Source organism: Leucoraja erinacea, chromosome 14, assembly GCF_028641065.1.
Source record: "Leucoraja erinacea ecotype New England chromosome 14, Leri_hhj_1, whole genome shotgun sequence".
Lineage (NCBI taxonomy): Eukaryota > Metazoa > Chordata > Chondrichthyes > Rajiformes > Rajidae > Leucoraja > Leucoraja erinaceus.
This window is the reverse complement of record NC_073390.1, coordinates 28,241,678-28,264,218: the sequence shown is the minus strand read 5'-3', so window position 1 is coordinate 28,264,218 and position 22,541 is coordinate 28,241,678. Positions and strand designations below refer to the sequence as shown.

The 22,541-nt window shown below is 44.4% G+C and overlaps 1 protein-coding gene across 5 annotated transcripts in view; it reads right to left on the bottom strand.

Moving 5' to 3' along the window:
* hdlbpa (high density lipoprotein binding protein a) overlaps nt 1-22,541 on the bottom strand; it is an 82,122-nt gene that overhangs the window by 3,844 nt on the left and 55,737 nt on the right. For 3 of the 5 annotated variants that reach the window (XM_055645943.1, XM_055645942.1, XM_055645944.1), the window contains exons 16-27: nt 19,034-19,165; nt 17,249-17,467; nt 16,205-16,426; nt 15,171-15,389; nt 13,188-13,326; nt 11,208-11,347; nt 10,414-10,518; nt 7,709-7,843; nt 6,076-6,219; nt 5,130-5,309; nt 1,422-1,538; nt 59-187 (exon numbers count right to left, since the gene is read on the bottom strand). In XM_055645943.1, coding sequence (XP_055501918.1) covers nt 59-187; nt 1,422-1,538; nt 5,130-5,309; nt 6,076-6,219; nt 7,709-7,843; nt 10,414-10,518; nt 11,208-11,347; nt 13,188-13,326; nt 15,171-15,389; nt 16,205-16,426; nt 17,249-17,467; nt 19,034-19,165 — 1,881 coding nt within the window. The remainder of the gene's footprint in view (nt 1-58; nt 188-1,421; nt 1,539-5,129; nt 5,310-6,075; nt 6,220-7,708; nt 7,844-10,413; nt 10,519-11,207; nt 11,348-13,187; nt 13,327-15,170; nt 15,390-16,204; nt 16,427-17,248; nt 17,468-19,033; nt 19,166-22,541) is intronic. The other 2 variants (XM_055645945.1, XM_055645947.1) reach the window with 1 other exon arrangement.

Sequence of the window (22,541 nt, the reverse complement as noted above, 5' to 3'; positions counted from 1 at the left end):
CCCACAGGACCATGCACCATATGGGCCAACTGAACTGGGAACCCAAAACATCCCTTACCTTTTCTGTGCCGCTAGTCCACGGAGCATCTCTCACCACAAAGCCCTTGGAAGAGGCTTTTGGTTCATCCACACGGGATGCTGGCTTCAGGTATGCCTGCATTGCCTCATTCTCAACAACATCCGACATCTGAGGAGATAATGTTCTACAAGTGAATAACTACAGGTGCTGGAACTCCAAAACAAAAGCAGAAAACGCCTGAAATAATCGATTTGAATTTAATCCAGTTTCTTGTTCCACAGCTGTTGCTTCACCTGCTGAGGCTTTCCTGCATTTTTAGTTTTCACACAAGGACAAATTAACTAAAAGCCACCAGTCCCGAACAACTAACTCATTAAGGCTTTAAAATCAACCTAAAGAGTAAAAGTGACAAAAAAAAGCAGCCGTACAATAATGAGAATTTAATTCCTTAATCCAGGTAACCCTTGTGTCCACTCATATTAGGGATCTACATTAGTGAGATAATGCTTCTGCAGTCAGTTCATTGTTTAACTATCTGGATTTGTAAAGCCACTTTGACATGGCAGTGTCCCAAGAAAACATTTTCTATAAGCAGATAAGCAAAATTTAATGGATGATGTTTCAGGTGATATGTCACCCATTCCTTCTCTCCACCGGGTGGCGCCAGCAATGGTTGGCGGGGGTGGGGTGGCAGAAACTTTTCATCTCTTACCTCGATGGAGACGCCATTTCTTTCCATATCGTATGTCCGTCTGCACCGCGGCCTAACCTCGAGGGGCTGGCAGCCTCTTGCTGGGGACCTACTTCGGGTGGTCCAACAGCGGGAGCCAGTAGGACTTAATATCGCGGAGCTGGTGGTCCCTGCCGGAGATCAACCTCCGAGCTCCAACTGTGGGAGCCTACAGACTTTAACATCGTGGAGCTTGTGGTCTCTGGTGAGAGACAGACTTCGGTAGCTCCAAGCCGCGGGGGCTTCGACCGTCCCGACACAGGGGCGTCGACAGCCCCGACTGATGGTTCGACCACCCCGACCGATAGTTTGATTGCCCAACCGTTAAAAAAATGAGGGAAGATTAAACTTTATTGCCTTCCATCACAGTGAGGAATGTGGAATCCACTGTGGTGGATGTTTGTTAACTTGTGTAGTTGTGTGCCTTGGTGCTTTTTTTTTTTTTAGTATGGCTGTATGGTAACACGTGATAATAAAAGACCTTTGAAGCCTTTGAGATGCTGCCTGAGATGCTGCAGTTACAGATTTGCTGCCTGATTGGGGAATGTGCAAGAGGCTAGAATTAAAAGGACAAGTCCTATTCATACACCTTGGATAAGCCACTAAAACCTCTGTTGTTAAAAAGGGGATATTGTCTCTATTGGTAGAGTAGCAATACTCAAATGTGCTTACATATTCCTCCTCCAGGTTTAAGAGATGGTCAATAGCCTCATCCACGTTCTCAGGCAGACCGGTCACCGTGACGCGGTCCATGTCCTCTGCCCCAGGCTGAGGAAAGCGGATGTCAACCTACAACAGAAGCAAAAATGTGATCTTCCTGATTTGGAAAAAACCCGCAATATGCCAATCCCAGTGAAGAGCATGCAAAGTTTATCAGAGCACATTTAGATAGAAAAAGGCTTCCAATGTTTCCAACAGCCAGAAATTTTAGTTCACCGATGGATTTTTTTTTTTTGAGCGAGGACCCATGCAACCTTTCCACAACCTGCGAAATTCCTGATCTGCATTCAGTACCCCATTTCTTTCTTCACCCCCCATCCCCCCCCTTCCAAACTCCATCAGTCTATCACTCCATGGTACAAGATCAGCGGCTTTCCCCACAGCAGCCCTGACATTGTATGAGAACAAACTACCTATAGGCACATGGTGTTCCAGAGCAACACCAAGCCAAATCACCCATTATCACAAGACACCAGATTGGGATAACAAGAGCTGAATAACATCAAGCTATTCAGACCGCAGAACCAACCAATCCCCATCTACTAATACTCTCCTCCGCCTAGCGGAGCTGATCCTTACCCTCAACAACTTTTCCTTTGACTCCTCCCATTCCCTCCAAATCCAAGGGGTAGTTATGGGCACACGCATGGGCCCCAGCTACAGTGGCTTGCAATACAATACCGAGTCAATACTTTGTAGAACCACCTTTCGCTGCAATTACAGCTGCAAGTCTTTTGGGGTATGTCTCTACCAGCTTTGCACATCTAGAGACTGAAATTTATGCCCATTCTTCTTTGCAAAATAGCTCAAGCTCAGTCAGATTGGATGGAGAGCATCTGTGAACAGCAATTTTCAAGTCTTGCCAGAGATTCTCAATTGGATTTAGATCTGGACTTTGACTGGGCCATTCTAACACATGAATATGCTTTGATCTAAACCATTCCATTGTAGCTCTGGCTGTATGTTTAGGGCCGTTGTCCTGCTGGAAGGTGAACCTCCGCCCCAGTCTCAAGGCTTTTGCAGACTCTTAACAGGTTTTCTTCCAAGATTGCCCTGTATTTGGCTCCATCCATCTTCCCATCAACTCTGACCAGCTTCCCTGTCCCTGCTGAAGAAAAGCATCCCCACAGCATGATGCTGCCACCACCATGTTTCACAGTGGGGATAGTGTGTTCAGGGTGATGTGCAGTGTTAGTTTTCAACCACACATAGCGTTTTGCATTTAGGCCAAAAACTTCAATTTTGGTCTCATCTGACCAGAGCACCTCCCTCCACATGTTTGCTGTGTGCCCCACATGGCTTGTGGCAAACTGTAAATGGGACTTCTTACGGCTTTTTTCAATAATGGCTTTCTTCTTGCCACTCTTCCATAAAGGCCCGATTTGTGGAGTGCACGACTAATAGTTGTCCTGTGGACAGATTCTCCCACCTGAGCTGTGGATCTCTGCAGCTCCTCCAGAGTTACCATGGGCCTCTTGGCTGCTTTTCTGATCAATGCTATCCTTGCCCGGCCTGTCAGTTTAGGTGGACAGCCATGTCTTGGTAGGTTTGCAGTTGTGCCATACTCTTTCCATTTTCAGATGATGGATTGAACAGTGCTCCGTGAGATGTACAAAGCTTGGGATATTTTTTTATAACCTAACCCTGCTTTAAACTTCTCCACAACTTTATCCCTGACCTGTCTGGTGTGTTCCTTGGGCTTCATGACGCTGTTTGTTCACTAATGTTCTCTAACAAACCTCTGAGGCCTTCACAGAACAGCTGTATTTATACTGAGATTACACACAAGTGGACTCTATTTACTAATTAGGTGACTTCTGAAGGCAATTGGTCGCACTGGATTTTATTTAGGGATATCAGAGTAAAGGGGGCTGAATACTTTTGCACGCCACACTTTTCAGTTTTTTATTTGTAAAAAAATTTGAAAACCATGTATGATTTTCCTTCCACTTCACAATTATGCGCCACTTTGTGTTGGTCTATCACATAAAATCCCAATAAAATACATTTACGTTTGTGGTTGTAACGTGACAAAATGTGGAAAAGTTCAAGGGGTATGAAAACTTTTGCAAGCCACCGTATGCCTGCTCTTTGTTGGGTACGTTGAACAATCCTTGATCGAGGATCAAGGAACAATCCTTGACCAATTGGTGCTACCTCCTGCACCCATGCAGAACTCACTGACCTCATCCATTTCACCACTAACTTCCATCCGGCACTCAAATTCACTTGGACCATTTCCGACATCTCCCTACCGTTTCTAGACCTCACCATCTCCATCGCAGGTAACAGACTACTGACCGACATCTACTATTAACGCTTTGACTCCCATGGCTATCTGGACTACACTTCTTCCCACTTTGCTTCCTGTAAGGACTCTATCCCCTACTCCCAATTCCTCCGTCTATGACGCATCTGCACCCAGGATGAGGCGTTCCAAACCAGGGCATCGGAGATGTCCTCATTCATGAGGGAACGGGGGTTCCCCTCGTCTACTATAGATGAGGCTCTCACCAGGGTCTCCTCTATATCCTGTAGCTCCGCTCACTCCCCTTCCCCCCACTCGTAACAAGGACAGAGTCCCCCTTGTCCTCACCTTCCACCCTACCAGCCGTCGCATACAACATATAATCCTCCTACATTTTCGCCACCTCCAACGGGATCCCACCACTGGCCACATTTCTCCTCCCCTTTCTGCTTTCCGCAGAGACCGTTCCCTCTAACTCCCTGGTCAATTCATCCTTTCCCACCCAAATCACCCCCTCCCCAGTACTTTCCCTTGCAACCGCAGGTAATGCTACACTTGTCGCTTTACCTCCCCCCTCGACTCCATCCAAGGACCCAAGCAGTCTTTCCGGGTGAGGCAGACCTGCACTTCCTCCAACTCATCTATTGCATCCGCTGTTCCAGGTGTCAACTGCTCTATTGATCGGTGAGACCAAGTGTAGGCTTGGCGATCACTTTGCCCAACACCTCCTCTCGGAATAACCAACTTGATCTCCCGGTGGCTCAGAACTTCAACTCCCCCTCCCATTCCAAATCCGACCTTCCTGTCCTGGGCCTCCTCCATGGCCAGAGTGAGGCTCACCGCAAATTGGATGAACAGCACCTCATATTTCGCCTGGGTAGTTTACACCCCAGCAGTATGAACATTGACTTCAATTTCAGGTAGTCCTTGCTTTCTCCCTCCTCTCTCCTCCCCTTCCCAGCTCTCTCACAGCCTCCACCTTTTTCTTTCTTTTTCCTGCCCCCCCCCCTCCCCCGACATCAGTCTGAAGAGGGGTCGTGACCCAAAATGTCGCCTATTCCTTCACTCCATAGATGCTGCCTCCCCCGCTGAGTTTCTCCAGCTTTGCCTACCAGCATTTATTGATGATTGCTTTGGATACACAGGCGTGATAAATCTACACATAAATTTGAAAGACAACTGCTGACCCTAGCTTCTCACCCGATTCAGAGCCAATTCTACTTTCTCACAACAGATTCCATCTAGCACGCTTTGATCTCAGTGGCTGCACAACAGATTCTGCCCGACCTTCATCTGCACTTTCATTCACCTCCTTCTGAGGCAATGACAATTATTTACCCCACACAATACAGCACTTTGTTCTGGCCACTGGGACGAACTCACCCGACGTTGAACCCAACATGGCAGCTCACCTTGAAGTCCTCCATGATTTTGCGGATGCCTTTCCCACGGGCACCAATGATACGGGCATGAACTTTGTGGTTGAGTGCAACATCCTCGGAAATCATTTCCTCCAGCTCAGAAACTATTTTCATGATGGCTTTCTTGGCAGCTTCCGTATTTTTCTCATAACCGATAATAGTTATCTGATCCTACAGCAGAGAAGTGGACCCAGGTTACACACAATAATGGAGCATATTTGCGCATTGCAGCATGTGGATGGTTTGGGCTAAAAGTCACTATCACCGTTTCTGACACATTCTCAGAGCGACAGCACTTCAAGTAACACTGAAGATCAAAAAACCTGAAGCTGCTGGAGACCCAAAACAAAAGGAAAATGCTGGAAACATTCAGCAGATCAGGCCACATCTACAGCACAGGAAAGAGTTAACAGAAGGGCAAAGACCCTTCAGATTTCTGCCGAGTGTCTACAGCATTTTTTGGTTTTTACTCCAAATAACAGGCAGAAGTGGATCATTGCACTCCCTCCAACAGCAGGTTTGAAACCAGACTGACCCATCTGGTATCGGCCAGTGCTAGGCGATACTTTAACCTCAAACCACCTGGTATATGCTTTTATTCCTCTTATTTACTGATCCAGCCACCCTATAAACATGCAGTTGGTCACCAGCTACCCATGTCACTCCCTCTTAAAGATCGGAATGCTCCACCCTGGTAACTGGACTCAAACACAATGAACTACAAGACTGATTAAAGCTGCCATTCCACATGTGATCACCCATTGCAGAGAGCAGGGAGTTCCTCAGAGATGCCTCAGGAACATTCTCAGTTGCTGAATTAGTTAAGATGATTTGTAATGGCCACTGGTAGTCCCACCTGGGGATTTGGGGGGTTCACCATCGTAGTACCCTGGAGGTTGCAACTTCCAAAATGAAATGACTAGGAGGAACCCCATACCTGATTTTCATCATTCTTGTCAGGGAACTGTACATTCACATCATGATCAATACGAATCTGGGTAATCACTGCACCCTTCCTTCCAATAATCTTTGGGTGATAGCGTGGATCCACAGAGATAGTCAACTTGAAACTTCTCAATGCCTTGAGGAAAGAAAAACAGGCAAAATTAAACTCAGCCAGACAACCCGTGCATGGACATACAGCCAGACAACCCATGCATGGACAGGGGATGTGGACGTCTGATGCACTCAGAATTATTCCTGCTCCAAGCCTTGGTATTACTACAAGTCCAGGTCCCGCAATTACACAGGCTAAATCAGTTTAGCGCAACGTCTGTCATTTCAGAAAGCAGCCAAAGATTTGAGAAAATACTCACTACTCACACACGGTCGTGATCCATTGACTTGGATCAAACCCAACTTAAATGGCAAAGAATCATACCACCATAGTCAATTTTATTCATCACATACACCCGAAGGTGCAGTGAAATGAATTTACCAGCAGCGATACATTTTATCGTGTATTGTGTGTTTAAGTGCAACACAGACATCCACCACAGCATTCTTCACTGTGGTGGAAGGCAACAAAGTTCAGCTAGTCCTCCTTGTTCAGCTGTGTTCGAGGCCATAAACCCTCCGTACTCGCCGCTACGGACAGCCCTCTCGTCGGGATGATTGAAACTCTGACGTCGGGGCGGTCGAACACACGTCTTGAATTCATGAGGTCCCGAATCTGCACATTCCTACCGGAGACAGCGACTTCAGGAAGTTGTAGGCCGCAGGCTGGCGGTCGGAACTCTTCTCCGCCGATCCCCGGCGAGGGAACCCAGGCTCCGGATGGTAAGTCCACGCCACGCCAGTGGTCAGAAGCTCTGCAGACCATAGCCCCATGATGCCAAAGTCACCAGGCCAGCGATCGGAGCACTCCTCTGGCAACCCCCGAAAAGGGTTCGCCTGTTCTGCGATGGAAAATCCACGCTGCGCCTGCTGCCGATGCTCCGGGCCCGACTCCAGGAAAGGCTGCTCCAATACATGGTGTTAGGCCGCGAGGGAGGCAACATGGAAAAAGTCGCCTCTCCGTGGAGGAGGCAACCGAAAGCGGTTTCCCCCTTTCCACTCCCCACCACCCTCCACACAAGACACACCAAGAGACACCCAAAACAAACAATTGGACACACAAAAAAAAAAGTAGAAATAACAAGCTGGCGTGGTAAAATTGTACCAATTTTATCTTAAATTGGACAAAACAGTTTATTTCATTTAAGATCATATAGCCTGGATTGACTGCCACAACAAACAAATGAGCATCTGAACCTTCCACACATCGTCAGTTCTTCCAACATTTCAAACACAGCTGGAGCAGGAACCAATACTCAACAACATTTTCATCTCAACATCACTGACGGCATTTTGGCATCCCACTGCTTTTGTATTGAAATATCAGAATAACCGAGATCCTAGTTTAAGGTTAGGTGCTCTTGTTCTGGGTAATTTACAAAATTGTAAAAGCTATGACAGGTATCTGGGTTGTGCAAGAGGGTTCTGGTCTAGGCTGGGCAATGGGAAACTTGCAATGAGGTCTACGGACACAAGGGAGATCAGAGTTTGGACATCCTGAGGAATCTGCTTACCCGGTCCTCCTGCTCCATCTGCAGCTCCTTCACACGCTCAAGCAACCCCTCTCGGGCTCGGTCCAGGTGAGATGCCAGCCCGGTGATTTTAATAATGTCAGACTGGTCCTCATGAGGAGGAACAGCAATGTTCACCTGAGTTTAAGAAAAAATATCAGTTGAACAATAAAATATCTGCTCACAAAACAAGGTGATGACCCCAGATCATCATGCAATGGAGGGCTCTGAAGGCTCCATCATAATGTTCATTAGAAACAAAGATCGACACACAAAAGGGCAAAGCAGCTACAACCACAGATACAGTAGCCATTAATACAAATAAGAAATAAGACTTCAGGAACTATTTTAAATTAGCAATTGTAGTTAGCTGGTAGGTTAATTGGCCGTTGTAAAAATATCCCTGGATTGCAGGCGAGTAGTCGACAAGAATACGAAGAAAATAAAATATTAATGTAGGAATAGTACAAATGGGTGGTTGAAGATTAGCATAGTGGGCTGAAGGACCTGTATCCATGCTGCACGTCTTTATAACCGAGTCTAATGCGTGTTGTAATGCAAAAAAAGCACAACTTAGAATATGGCTTTTCAAACACACCAATGTTGAAATCTGCTTCCAGGCACTTAGATACAGTGGTTTAATGCTTAAGTGTAATTGCCAACAAATTATTAATTTGCAGTAATTAATACAGGATGTGGGCAGTACAGGTTTGAATTCTATTTTGAGAAGCTCCAAGCAACATTCAATTTTCCTGTACATGGTACTGCCTCCAGGAAAAATTACACGGGCTGCCACAGTGGCGCAGCAGTAGAGTTGCTGCCTTACAGCACCGGAGACCCGGGTTCAATCCCGACTACAGGCGCTGTCTGTATGGAGTTTGTACGTTCTCCCCGTGACCTGCGTGGGTTTTCTCCGTGATCTTCGGTTTACTCCCTCACTCCAAAGACATATAGGTATGTAGGTTAATTGACTTGGTGTATGTGTAAATTGTCCCTAGTGTATAGGGTAGTGTTAATGTGGGGATCACAGGTCGGTACGGACACAGTGGGCCTAAGGGCCTGTTCCCGCACTATCTCTAAACTAAAAAAATATTTAAATAGGTAAAATTAATTGAAAGATATCCATCTTGGTTTAAATTGCTCAATGCAGTAATCAAATGGAAAAATATCTGCTGCTGCATCATGCCTGGAGCTTCTGTATCAATGCGGACTTGGCTCCTCATTGAAATGCAGGTCATTAAAAGATTGCATGTACCTCCCCGAGGGACAGGAACACATGGAAATATGTTAAAAGACAATCGGGCTCAGATCCAACCTTCAAGAGATAATGCAATTAAACCAGCTCAACCCATAACCACACAACTACCTGGCAAAGGAAAACGAGCAACTAATTGTAACATAAAAAAACATTACATTCTTTATCTCATTTACGATAAAGGTGTCTATCAGAAAAGCATTATAGCCATTCTATCAGAAGAGCATTATAACAATCTCTTAAAGAAAATATGGAGGCACGAGACCGCAACTGCTGAAATTGAGCCAACAGTGCTGCATGAAAGCAGGTCAGGCAGCATTTGCTGACTTAATTTCACATATTCAAGAACCACCTTTGCTCCAGTGTGCTTTAAAACAGATTCTTTATCCATCCAAACTTCAACTTATTCCAGTCTTGCTTGGGTAAAGACACTGTAAACAAGTTTTCTTCCTGCTCTCCAAACCAATTCCTTGTCTACCTCTTAAGTAGATCTCTTTTTATTTATTTATTTATTTATTTATTTTTTACGCGAGCTCCAAAATTTACACCAGATGACTCAAACCGAAATGGAACATTTTACCCTACCTAGCCTCCTATATTGTAAAGCAACCAATCCTGGTGTAAAGTGTGTCCTCGTCACCAAGGAACTCAAACCCATGCAGCCAAATATACCATATTTTGTAGAAAACTCGAGATGGATGTTAGAAGGGCTCTGGTCTTCCAATATGGTGATAAAGGACATTTATTGCCACATACACCAATTGGTGCAGCAAAATTTGAGTTACCATGCAGCACACAATAAGATAAACACAACACTTTAGAATTTATCATAAAACATCCCCCCACAGCGGAATCAACGTTTCCCACTGTGAGGGAAGGCACCAAAGATCAGTCCTCGTCCTCTGTGGTTTCTGCAGTCCCCGCTACGGGCCCAATGTTTCAGGCCCTCGAACAGAAGAACACTCTCAGCAGCCCGGAGCCTCCGAATCGGCCGCTTCCTACCAGACAACTCGGCTTCCGAAGTCCACAGGCCTAGCTGGGCAGAGAATCAACGCAGGCAACTTCGGCGAGAGGTCCCAGGCTCCGCGATGAAAGTCAGCGCCGCACGCGGCTGGAAAGTCAGCGCCGCCAACGGCACGAAGATCCACAGACCACAGCTCCACGATGTTCAAAGTCGGTAGTCCCAGCATTTCATGGGCAGTGACCCAAGGGGTGGAGAACTGATCTTTGTAAAACATACCAGAGAAAACTAGGGTGCTTTTAACCAGCACAGAACCTGGCACATCAAAAGGTTATTTCAAGTGGTAAATGGAGAGCACAGACTCCTAAACCAAGTCCTGGGAGGGGGCTGTTTTATGAACAAATGCCGACAATGTAACAGACCGACAAGGAGAGACCTATACTTGTCCAATTTCACTCAGCCATGTTGCACAATAATACTGTAAGCTTTTACCTCGTACTCTTCCATCATCTTGCGTATACCACTTCCCTTCTGGCCAATGATGTAACGATGCAGATCATAGGGTACGCCCACTTCAATGGAGACAGGAACCAGTGCCTATAATAAATGAAAAAGCAAGTGCAGGACGACATTTTAGCCTGGTGTTCTCAGCCAGAATTTACTATGGGTTATAAAGAAGGTTACAAAGAAATGCTAGCACCATGTGCAAAAATTATCAAGACACTTACCCATCCAAACATACGACACCTGGTTCTACAAATTGTTTCTCATACTTTCAAATTTTACTTCAAGCCAAAACAAATTTGGAACAAAGGGATTGGGCAGCACAGTAGTGGAGTCTCAGCTCCTGCAAACTGGGTCCGAACCAGACCACCAGTGCTGTCTGTGCGGAGTTTGCACGTTCTCCCCAATAGATTTCCTTTCACATCCCAAAGTAGTGCGGGTTGGGAGATTAATTGGTCACTGTAAGTTGTCCCCAATGTATAGGCGAGTTGTAGAATCAGAAGGAAGTTGATGGGAATGTGTTGAGAAGTAGGATTAATGTACAATTTGGGGACATAGGTGCTTGGTGGTCAGTACAAATTCAGTGGGCTGAAGACCACCCCCCCCCCCTCCCTCCCCGTGCTGCTTGGCTTGTCAAATTTGCGGATCATTGTGGAAATGGGTCCTTCAACCACTGATCACCATCTCATACCCACACTAGCATACCCAGAACTGATGCATTCCCTTTGTATTACAATTTGAAGTTTGCCCCTCTATTGCAAGCTCTTTCCTTCCCACCGTACCAGCAAAGCATCTCTCGCTGCCTCACACCGTTCCTTCCGCCCAGAGATGATAATGATGTCATTTTTCCGGGGCACAGAGGGATCAACCTCCTTCACTTCACCATTGGTCTCTCCATTCTCATGGACTTGTTGCTCGGCTGCTGTGTATATAAATGAGAAGAATGCATGTCAGAATGTAGTTCGTTCAATCCTCCCAGGGCAGTTCACAAGTGTCAGAGAACTGAGCCCCTTGGACAGGGGGACCATTACAAGTTTTAGTCTTAAGAAGAAGTAAGAAGGCTTGGTGGACAGCATAACTGGGAAGGCCTGCAGACGACGGATGAGAGGATCAGTCAAATGGGAGGGTGAACCAGGGCAATACCTCCAGTGTCTTGAAGGTCAGCTGCAGGTGGTGTCGCCGGGACACTAATATGTCTTAGAGAGGGATTCAGCTCACGGGACCTACTCCAGTACATCAAGCGAGCGGGCTGCCTGGACTATAGACATGGTGCCAAAGCAGGGTGGCACCTGCATGTGTAATATATGCAAAAATAATTCACTGTGCAGTTGGATATGTGACAAATAAAGCACCATTGAGGTGATGTTTCCAGTGCTCCCTTAAACTGACTCGATTCACTGGAACATTTATAACTGTGGATTAACTTTAGATATTAGAAAGTACAGTCATGAAACCGGAAACTAGAGCAACAAACAATCTGCTCAGGAAACTCAGCAGGTTAAGCAGTATCTGTGGAGGGCAATAATGATTCAACATTTTGGGTTGGGACCCTTCATCTAGACTGAAAGAGTAAAGTGGAAATGGCCAGTATAAAGAGTTGTGGTGGGAGGAGAGACAGTGAGGGATGGGGTAAGAGATGGCAAGCAATAGATGGACCCTGGTGAGGGGTTGATTGTCAGGCAGACACAGGTGGGGAGAAGGGAGGAGACGAATGAACCCAAATAGGGGTCAAGTCAAGTCTAGTGTATTTGTCACATACACATACGAGGTGTGCAGTGAAATGAAAATGGCAATGCTTGTGGATTGTGCAAAAAAAACAAAAAAAAAAAACTACAAAACAAAATGGAACAGAATCAGTAATTACATATTTGTGGGGAAAAAAAGAAAAACAGCAACTTTAAAAAGACACCACACAACAGTAAATTGGTACAGTAAGTTAGTCTCTGGTGAGATAGGAGTTTACAGTCCTAATGGCCTCTGGGAAGAAACTCCTTAGCAACAGAGATGTTTGCCTGACGGTAGCAGCTGGAACAGTCTGTTGCTGGGGTGGAAGGGGTCCCCCATAATGTTGCTAGCTCTGGATCGGCACCTTCTGATGTCTTCTGATCCACATAATCCCAATTTATCTTCAGTGGTGCGTACGTGGTAAGGTGGGTAGATAAAATGAGAATGGGGGGGTCGGGGGAGGAAGAGATGTAATGGACAGATGGAGCTTGGGTGGGAGGAGAAAGAAACTAGGTGATAGAGGGTGGGTCTGCAAGTGGACACAGGTTGATCAAAAGCAGAGAGAGAAAGGTACAGAGGGGGAGCAGTTTATGCTGTTCAGCCCATGGGTTTCTTCAGTAAATTGCCATTTACTCCAAAGTGTATTGGTATATTCATGGTCAGAGTGATGCAGTGTGGAAACTGGTCCTTCGGCCCAACTTGCCCACACTGGCCAACAATGTCCCAGCTACACAAGTCCCACTTGCCTGCGCTTGATCCATATCCCTACAAGCCTGTTCTATCCATGTACCTGTCTGTTTCTTACACAATGGGATAGTCCCCAGCCTCAACTACCTCCTCCATACACCCACCACCCTTCGCGTGAAAAAGTTACCCCTCCGATTCCTATTAAATATTTTTCCCTTCACCATTAATTAGAATAACACACAAAATCTACCAGATCAGATGGTCTAAAGTTTTACAGTACTTTGTTTGCCAAGATTAAATGCGGCTCTTAATCATCACTGCTCACAACAGAGGAGCAGTAGCACCTGTACCTTGAGGTTCCTCACGTTCAGGGAATTTAATCAGCACACTGTGGTCCTTTGTAATCTGCTGCACCTTCAAGCCTTTAGCACCCATCACTATTCGGTGAAACTTCTGCGTAATTACACACTCCATGGTTACCTGAGCTTCCTGCGTTAAAAGAGTACAAAGTTAACTTATACACAATACACTTTCCATTTGCAAGGATACAGCGACTCGCCACAAAGAAAGTGGGTTAGACGGGGGTAGTCTTTTGAGGGTAGTGATCTCTGGAACTCTCAGTTTCTAGTAAAAGGAATTACTATTGTTTAATTATGCAAATCAGTCCCAAACACCAGATTCCTATTCGATGACAGATGCTGGAAAATAGCAAGCAGTTATCATGAACAAAATAAAGCAGTTTACCAGTTGCCTTCGCTCTTGATCATTGCAGCACATACCCAACAATCAGAGCATCACACAGCTGTGAAAACCAAATCCCCTGCAAACAGAGTTTTTTTTTTTTAAGTTTCATTCTCAGAAAGCTTCAAGAATTTAAGAACTTGGGGTATGTTAAACATCAGTCAGCATGGAATCTCCAGATAAAGGATCACTTCATGGCTCTAAAGCTACATAAGCAACACAAGACTGTGATAAATTATTTTTACATTGAAAGTTACTGCAGAGGAAGGTTCTTTGTTTGATTTTAAGATAACCATTATAAAATCCACAACTTTAAGTTTTATTCAGAGAAGTACTCAATCTACCCGTCTTGTGCCCTTGGCTTGATCCCTCATCTCCTGACTGAAAGGTGTACTGTGGTTCAATGGTTCACAAACTATATTGTGATTCAGTTAGAAGTCACTAATGGATAGGATCCAATTAGAAGACTTGTTGTACTAAGCCCCAGTTACAAATATATACTGGGATGGCAGGGTGAATTCGAAGGGAACAGCAACAGCGTTCACATGGAGATGGTGGGAAACAATATTCATGCAGTCCAACCAGAACACTGGTTATGTGGTCTGGATAAAGCTTGTTGCACCTTTCCCAATTCAACCACAACTCTTACTTCTCCACACATCTTGTAAATATTATAGGGATGCAGAGACCCTATAATCTTCAGCCTTCTGGCCGTGGTGTGGAAAGACTGCAGCGAGGTACTGCTGAGGCAAGTCTCCCAGAACTCACCAGCACAAAAACTAGAGCACGGAGCCTCACCTTGACAGTTTGGAGCTTTGCATTAATAGCTCAAATACGTTTTACAGTTTTCATTAAAACACCAATGGCTTTTTTTGACTCTCTTAGTAAATCTCTATTCAAATGAATGGAGGCCTTGATCTCATGCCCGGTCTAGTGACAGAGTAGTGGAGACAATGACAGTGTATCACAGCATCTCTAAGCTTTCTCTGTTGAACTCAACTTGGCACTCACTCAGCTCGTAGAAATTCAGGACAAGTTGATGACACACAAATGCCCTTAAGCAAATTAATGTCAACACAATTGAATGCTAATCAACCAGGTTGGGTCAGCCGAATGCCACAGTTCTCACTTAAAGCAAAATGAGGACATTGAATCGTAAGAGAATTCTTCCAACCTTCACCCCAGTCTAAGCAATGGACCAGGGTCAAGTTACCATACAGAAGTCAAAGTTGTTAGAACAGGCCTGACCACAATACTTTGCAAACAGACCAAGCAAACAGGTGCCACTCTATTCATTCATCGAAGATGAACCCAATCTACTTTTACCTTAATTATACAACTCGAATCCAACATCTACCTTAATGGATTAAACAAAAATGAGTACAGAAACAATTGGATAGCAATTTTTTGCAGCAGGAACCAAGCTGGAATAGAAAGCATTTAGTAATGCAAAAACAGGATAGGGATATCTCCAAAAATGAGCACCAGCAGGAATGGCCACAGAAGAATTTGAATCAAACTAAGTCTTAATATGAATTCACTGCCAAAGCCAGAGATTCCCAATACAAGAATAATGCTGCAATTCCTCTTACCAGATCCTCAACGATCTCCTGCATGCGTTTTTTGGCAGCCTCCACACAATCCTTGGCGCCCTTCAGTGTTACTTTGTCACTTTGTGTTCCAGTGCGAGGGAAGCTGACCATCACGCCACCATATTCATCGGCAATGTCACGCAAGACCTGGCCCCGGCGGATCACAAAGTACCGGTGATGCTTGGGGTCAACTGTCATTGCATCCTCGATAACGTCATCCTGCAAAAGAAAGCAAACGAAGACTGAGCATGGCAGGGCATCTTCTCCTCTCATGACTCTTATACATACCAAACTGTGCTACAATCCAAGACAAGCTGGAGATGAAGACCAAGAAACAGTAGTGCATGTTATTTTTTTTTTAAACTACACACAATACAGGCAATTATACAATACTGCAATAACAGCTGGCAAATGGCTAGGCTGAACCAGATTTTCATTTGGATTCACTTTCTCCCTCCAAACTGGAGACACATTCTTCAACATCTTGCACACAATGAGTCTTTGAACCAGTGAATGGTCTACATTGCCACCCAATGGATGGCATCTCTACTTAAATGTAGAACTTTGCTGAAGTACTGTGGCTCCTGTCACAACATGCCCCTCACACAAGGCTCCACTTGCACAGTAACTTGTCAGGGGTTGTTAGTTGTTATCTTTACAGCACCCTTGGAGGTTTGTCTGCAATAATAGGTTAAACCTACCACCTTGTGGACTGTTGAGCCATGCTCAATAGGCCCAGATTTAAGTGGCAGCTTGCTTCAGCATCCCCAAGTTGATACAAAGAATCAGGATCTTGCCTTCAAGGCACATTAAGAAAAGGTGGAGGAAGAATAGCCCCAAGCAGAGATGACCCATGCAGGAATAACTTAACATTCACAAACAAATGAAATCTTGGAGCAACTATCACTTTCATCCTACAGATCATCTACTGGTTCAAACACTAATTGTATGCAAGATGAAGAATTTGTACCAGACTCATGTTGGAACATGTGTCAGTGGTAAACACTTTCAGAGGCTAGTCCGAGGCAACTTACCAGGTTTTTAATGAGGATTTCCAGTTCCTTCTGAGCCTCTGCGACAGCTTCCTCTGTACCAACAATAGTGATCAGCTCTTGTTCCTTGTCATCTGCCATTGGGAAAATGATCCGAGCTCCCGTGTTATCCCGCACCTTACGGATGTTGGCTCCACCTCGCCCAATCAAAAACTTGTGGTATTCTGGCTTGGCACGCAGTTCACAGGTATGGTTCTTGATTTGCTGCACAAAAAGATACATGTTTAGAGAATGGTTTTGGCTTTGCTGAATGGCAAAATAGGGAGTCAACCAGAAACTCAATTAACTGTAGAATATAAAGTGATTACTTCAAAGTGAGTGCGTGGAATCGAGCTGTTTTGCCACGGACAGTTTGCTCCATCTACCTCTGCTTTTCCTTCGGAAATCCCAATATTTTTTGCAAGATTTCCCGTCCCTCAGCATTTCCTTGGTTTCCAATCCCACTAGTCTCCCTAAAATGCATTATTTCAGGATTAAATTGCTTTTGACCATTTCATCAACTGATCAAAATGGTTCTTGAGCCAGAGACTACTCTGCACCTCAACACCAATCCTATCTGCAGATTTACCAATCACACCACATTCATATACTTTCAGATCAATATATAATGTGATTATACTAATAACAGTGCCTGGTGGCATACTGGTAGTGTTGCTGCTGCCTTACAGCACCAGAGACCCAAGTTCAATCCTGACTACAGGTGCTGTCTTTACAGAGTTTGTACGTTCTCCATGACCACGTGGGTTTTCGCCAGATGCTCCGCTTTTCTCCCACATTTCAAAGATGTGCAGGTTTGTAAGTTAATTGGCTTCTGTAAATTGCCGAGTGCGTAGGATGGAAAACTGGGGGCACATAGAACTAGTGTATGCCTGATAGTTGGTCGGCGCAGACTCAGTGGCCCGAAGAGTCCTTTTCCACACCATATCTCTAAACAATCTCTTCCTTCCAATCAGTTTGCAAGAACATCCTTGAATATCCAAAGAACCACACAAGAAACATCCCACCACCAAATTGGCAGCAAATTACCTTTTCCTCAGCAAGGTGGAGCAGCTGCTTCTTGGCCTTGTCAACCTCCTCTGTAGATCCTCTGATAGTGACTGTCTCACTACCCGAGCCTTCAGTGGGAAAGTGGATGTGTACACCTCCACACTCTTCCATGATGGAGCGGACAAAACGCCCCTTCGCACCAATCAGGGAATTGTGGAGTTTAGCCGGAATAGAAACTTCGACCTCCGTGATGTTTGCCTATGAAGCAGAAATAACCCGTTAAATCTCCAGGGGGGAAAAGGAAAAGTTCTAGGTTACACTAAATCAGTTGCTACCCAGTCTCCCCTGGAATACACTGCTGTTTCTGCCCTAGTAGAATAACTGGTCTTTCAAAGTAACAGCTACTACAGCTGGTCCAAGGCAGAATTTGGTGGTAGGAGGGTAAGGGAAATACTTTGACAGTTAATTAGTTCTGTTCGCACCACAAAGCAGCTGTGCAACTCCATTATTAACAAAGCCTCATAACCATGGATGGTAGTGGTGCCTCACAGCTCCAGTGACTTGGGTTGAGTCTAATCTTCTGGCACGGTGTAGAGTTGGCACATTCAATGCCAGTGGTTTCCTCCAGATGCTCTGGTTTCCTTCCATATGCCGAAATAGTGTGGGTCGGTAGGTTGATTAGCTATAGTAAATTGCCATGGATGTGGGCATGTTTTGACCGATTGGTTATATCACAGCCTGGTTTAACATTTGAATTTTAACATTCAAGAACAAAGGAGGCTGCAGAAAGTGGTGGACATTGCCCAGTCCACCATGAATACTGACACCACCTCCACCACCAGAGGGATATTCACGAAGCTCTGCCCTGAGTAGGCAGCTAATATCAGTGACCCACACCACTGGCCACATTCTCCTCTCACTACTTCCATCAAGCTGGTCGTACTGGAAACCAAGAACCACTAGGTTCATGAACAGCTTGCTCCATCGACTATCAGGCACCTGAACCTCCTTGCATTATCAAACCTCAACACATAGCTACTATGGATGTTGCAATACCATGGTTGCACTCCATACTTCTGCAGCTTGCACTGTTGTGGTCCAGTTTCCTAATATAACTGGTCATTTGTTGTACATTTGGTTTTGCTTGATTAATGTGCCTGTACAGTTGCAGCAAGCAAGACGTTTAATGTTCTGGTCTCGGTGCATATAATACTTGACCCGTGAAATTTTGTTGTAAAATCCAGAGGATATTCATGCGAAGTAAAGAGTACAAGAGATGCTTAATGTCTGTGCAAACTCCGAGCCAAAGGGCCAGTTTCTATGCGGTATGACCACAGCTTTCTTCCAGGAAAGGAAATAAAATTCCAATTAATGTTTTCCTCCAGAAAGTAATAGGTCACAATCTCGCATTTTAGCTCCATCTACTCTAACATCCCAAAATAAAGTGACAATTATTCAATGGGAAAAATAAGTAATGAGCATGAAAATGTGAACTTTCTGCTACAATCAACCACGTAGTTACAGTAAAATTAGACACCTTTCATTATTTTAGATTTTGAAGATGGCAATTTAACATTTCACATTTAACAACCTCCTCTCACCCGAGTGAACGTGCATCTTCATTTCGCTCTGAAGATAGCCAAGGGGTACAAACAACAACAAAACAATTACTCTAGTCTTGTCACTTGGCTTCAGCAGTATTGTGCAGATAACAGGCTCAATAAAGATAATCTATGGTGGACTATGTAAATCACGGGTATCTCCTTCAGTGCGTGAACTATTATTGCAGCATTAAACTGCAGGGTAACTGAAAGTATTCCATACCAGCTCCTTCTGGATGGCCAGGATCCTGGTACGAGCCACCTCACAGTTGGATTTCTTTCCTGTGATAACAATCATTTCGGAGTTGCTGTTCTCCGCAGGCAGATCAATCTTTGTATTAGTTTCTTCACGAATCTGGAGTTAAAGGGGAAAAAAACAATAAAAGCCTTGAAATATTCTAGTGTGCTCATTGTATCCACTTGGTGAAATGAAGGCCTGGAGTCACCGTCATGGAAGGGGTGTCACAAATTATGACTTGTCAACAGCAACTTTCTTCTGCTCCACTAACGAGACCAAGCACTTTCTTAAAGAAAGGTTAAAAAAACCTTATTTATTTGAAACCATTTGTGCAAGTGTCAAAAAAAGGTTAATGTTAACAGATTCCCCCCCCCCCATTTTTAAAATGTACTCGTTACCGAGGCATTGCTAGGCAGACAGAAACAAACGCTAATGTTAGTTCACTTATCCTGTCAGCATTTTGCAGGCTCAATGCTCAGTTAATTTCAAAAGAATACAGAGGACACAGATCACTAATGTTTGGTAAACCAAGTTTGGAACAAGATTTGTACACAACGAAAAATAGAAGATTGAATGCTTATCAAAATTCTAGTGTAATTGTTGTATTTATATTATACATCATGCAGAATTAGTCAAATAATCTAGGACACAAAGTGCTGGAGTAAAGGCCCCGTCCTACTTTCTCGAGTTACTCACGAACTCTCCCGAATTTTCCCCTTGATTCGAACTTGGGGAATGTCGGGTAATGTCGGTAGCGAGCTCGTAGAAGCCCGATGGAGCCCGTAGATGTTTCGTAGCGGCTCGTAATGCCAGCCGTAGGAACTCGGGGCATCAGGTAAGTCGGGAACATGTTGAAAAATGTCCACGAGTTAAAAAATAGCCCCAAGTGCCTACGAACGGCTATTACCGTAATTCTCCGAGTTCGAATCAAGGGGAAAACTCGGGAGAGTTCGTGAGTAACTCGGGAAAGTGGGACAGGGCCTTAACTCAGTGGGTCAGGCAGCAGCTCTGGAGAACATGGATAGATTACTTTTTGGGTCACCAATCCATGTTCTCCAGAAATGCTGCATGACCCACCGAGTTATTCCATCACTTTGTATTTTTTTGTAAACCAGCATCATACTCCTTATTTCGACCTACTTAAAAATGTGGCTTCTTCACACATTTTGAAATCAATTCCAATTCATGCTACGAGAAACTAGCAAGGTGGACTAGAATTACCAAGATCACAATCCAAGTCCTCCTACAAAAGGAAATAAAATTCAAATGATTTTTATACAATCTCTGCTTAAATTTAATACCAACTCATTCTTTCTTTGAAGCAACCCACTAAAGAATTTCCAAGGCAAATAAAACAAAAAGATTCCATCAAACGGCAAAACGAATTTCTAGTTTCATGTTCTTGATGTGACCTCTCAATGCATAGTGGTCCAAGGAGCTATGGTGGTGAAAGCACTGTGAAACAGGTTGTGCAATTTGGGCTGCAGGTAGTAACCACATGCTTGACAAATCTTCTGGAATTTTTTGAGGATGCAACAAGTAAAATTGACACTGGAGAGCCAGTGGATGTAGTGTACCTGGACTTTCAGAAAGCCTTTGACAAGGCCCCACACAGGAGATTAGGGGGCACATGGTATTGGGGGTAGGGTATTGACATGGATAGAAAATTGGTTGGCAGACAGGAAACAGAGTAGGGATTAACGGGTCCCTTTCAGAATGGCAGGCAGTGATTAGTGGGGTGCCGCAAGACTCGATGCTGGGATCGCAGCTATTTACAATATACAATAATGATTCAGATGAAGGAATTAAAGTTACATTAGCAAATTGCAGATGACAAAGCTGGGTGGCACTGTGGACTGTGAAGAGGATGCTATGAGGATGCAGAGTGACTTGGACAGGTTGGGTGAGTGGGCGTATGCATGGCAGATGCAGTATAATATGGATAAATGTGAGGTTATCCACTTGAGACAAGGCAGATTACTATCTGAATGGTGTCAAGGGGAAGTACACCGAGACCTGGGTGTCCTAGTACATCGGTCATTGGAAGTAAGCATACAGGTACAACAGGCAGTGAAGAAAGCCAATGGCGTGTTGGCCTTCATAAAAAGCGGAGATGAGTATAGGAGCAAAGAAGTCCTTCTGCAGTTGTACAGGGCCCTAGTGAGACTACACCCATGTTGGATCGCCACCCTGTTTAGGCAAAAGTAACGTAGCAATGATGACATGCTTTAATGTCATAGACTCTAAAACTCTTGTGGAAGCAGTGACACAACTAAGGCAAATCCACCTGCTGCCTTGATGCTTTACCTACCAACTTCTTTAAGAATGTTTTTGACTGCCTAGCAATAGACATACTGCAAATAGTTAACAGCTCTCTCCAATCAGGCAATTTCCCAAAAGCCTTGAAAACTGCAGTTATTAAACCCCTTTTAAAAAAGCGGAGCCTAGATGCCTCTATTATTAACAATTATAGACCAATATCAAATCTATCTTTCATAAGTATCCATCAAATCTATCTTTCATAAGCATTGAGAAAGTTGTCCTCCAGCAACTTAATCACTTCCTGGCTTCAACTGGCTGCTACAACTTCCAGTCAGGATTTCGACCTCTTCATAGCACCGAGACCGCCCTTATTAAAGTTGTAAATTACATCAGTCTTAACACAGACTCTGGCAAAGTTTCAATATTAATGCTATTAGACCTCAGTGCTGCATTCGACACTGTTGATCACTCAATACTTTTGGACAGGTTGGAAAAATTGGTGGGGCTTTCAGGCACAGTCTTAAGTTGGTTCAGGTCATATCTACAAGATAGGAACTATTTTGTTTCCATTGGCGACTTTGTATCAGAACCAACCATGTGGAGTCCCGCAAGGTTCGATCTTAGGGCCCTCTTTATTCAACATCTACATGCTCCCACTAGGGCAAATCATGCGAAATAATAATATTGACCACCACTGCTATGCCGATGACACTCAAATCTATGTAGCGCTATCACCAAATGACTATTGCCCCATAGATCTGCTGTGCCAGTGCATTGAGCAAGTCAAAGACTGGATGTGCCAAAATTTCCTCCAACTAAATAAGGACAAAACGGAGATAATTGTTTTTGGTGCTAAAAAAGAAAGGCTTAAAGTAACCCAACACCTTCACTCTGTCCCTGAAAACTTCAAACAAAGCAAGAAATCTCAGGGTTATTATGGATTCAGATTTACATTTCGACAGTCACATCAAATCAGTAACAAAATCGGCCTACTATCACCTCAAAAACGTAGCAAGATTAAGAGGACTCATGTCAGCTCAAGACATAGAAAAACTTGTACATGCCTTTATTACTAGTAGGCTAGATTATTGTAACGGTCTCCTTGCAGGTCTTCCGAAAAAAACTGTCAGGCAGCTACAGCTTGTTCAGAACGCTGTTGCTAGAGTTCTAACAAAGACCAAAAAATTTGAACACATTACACCAATTCTTAAATCCTTACATTGGCTCCCTG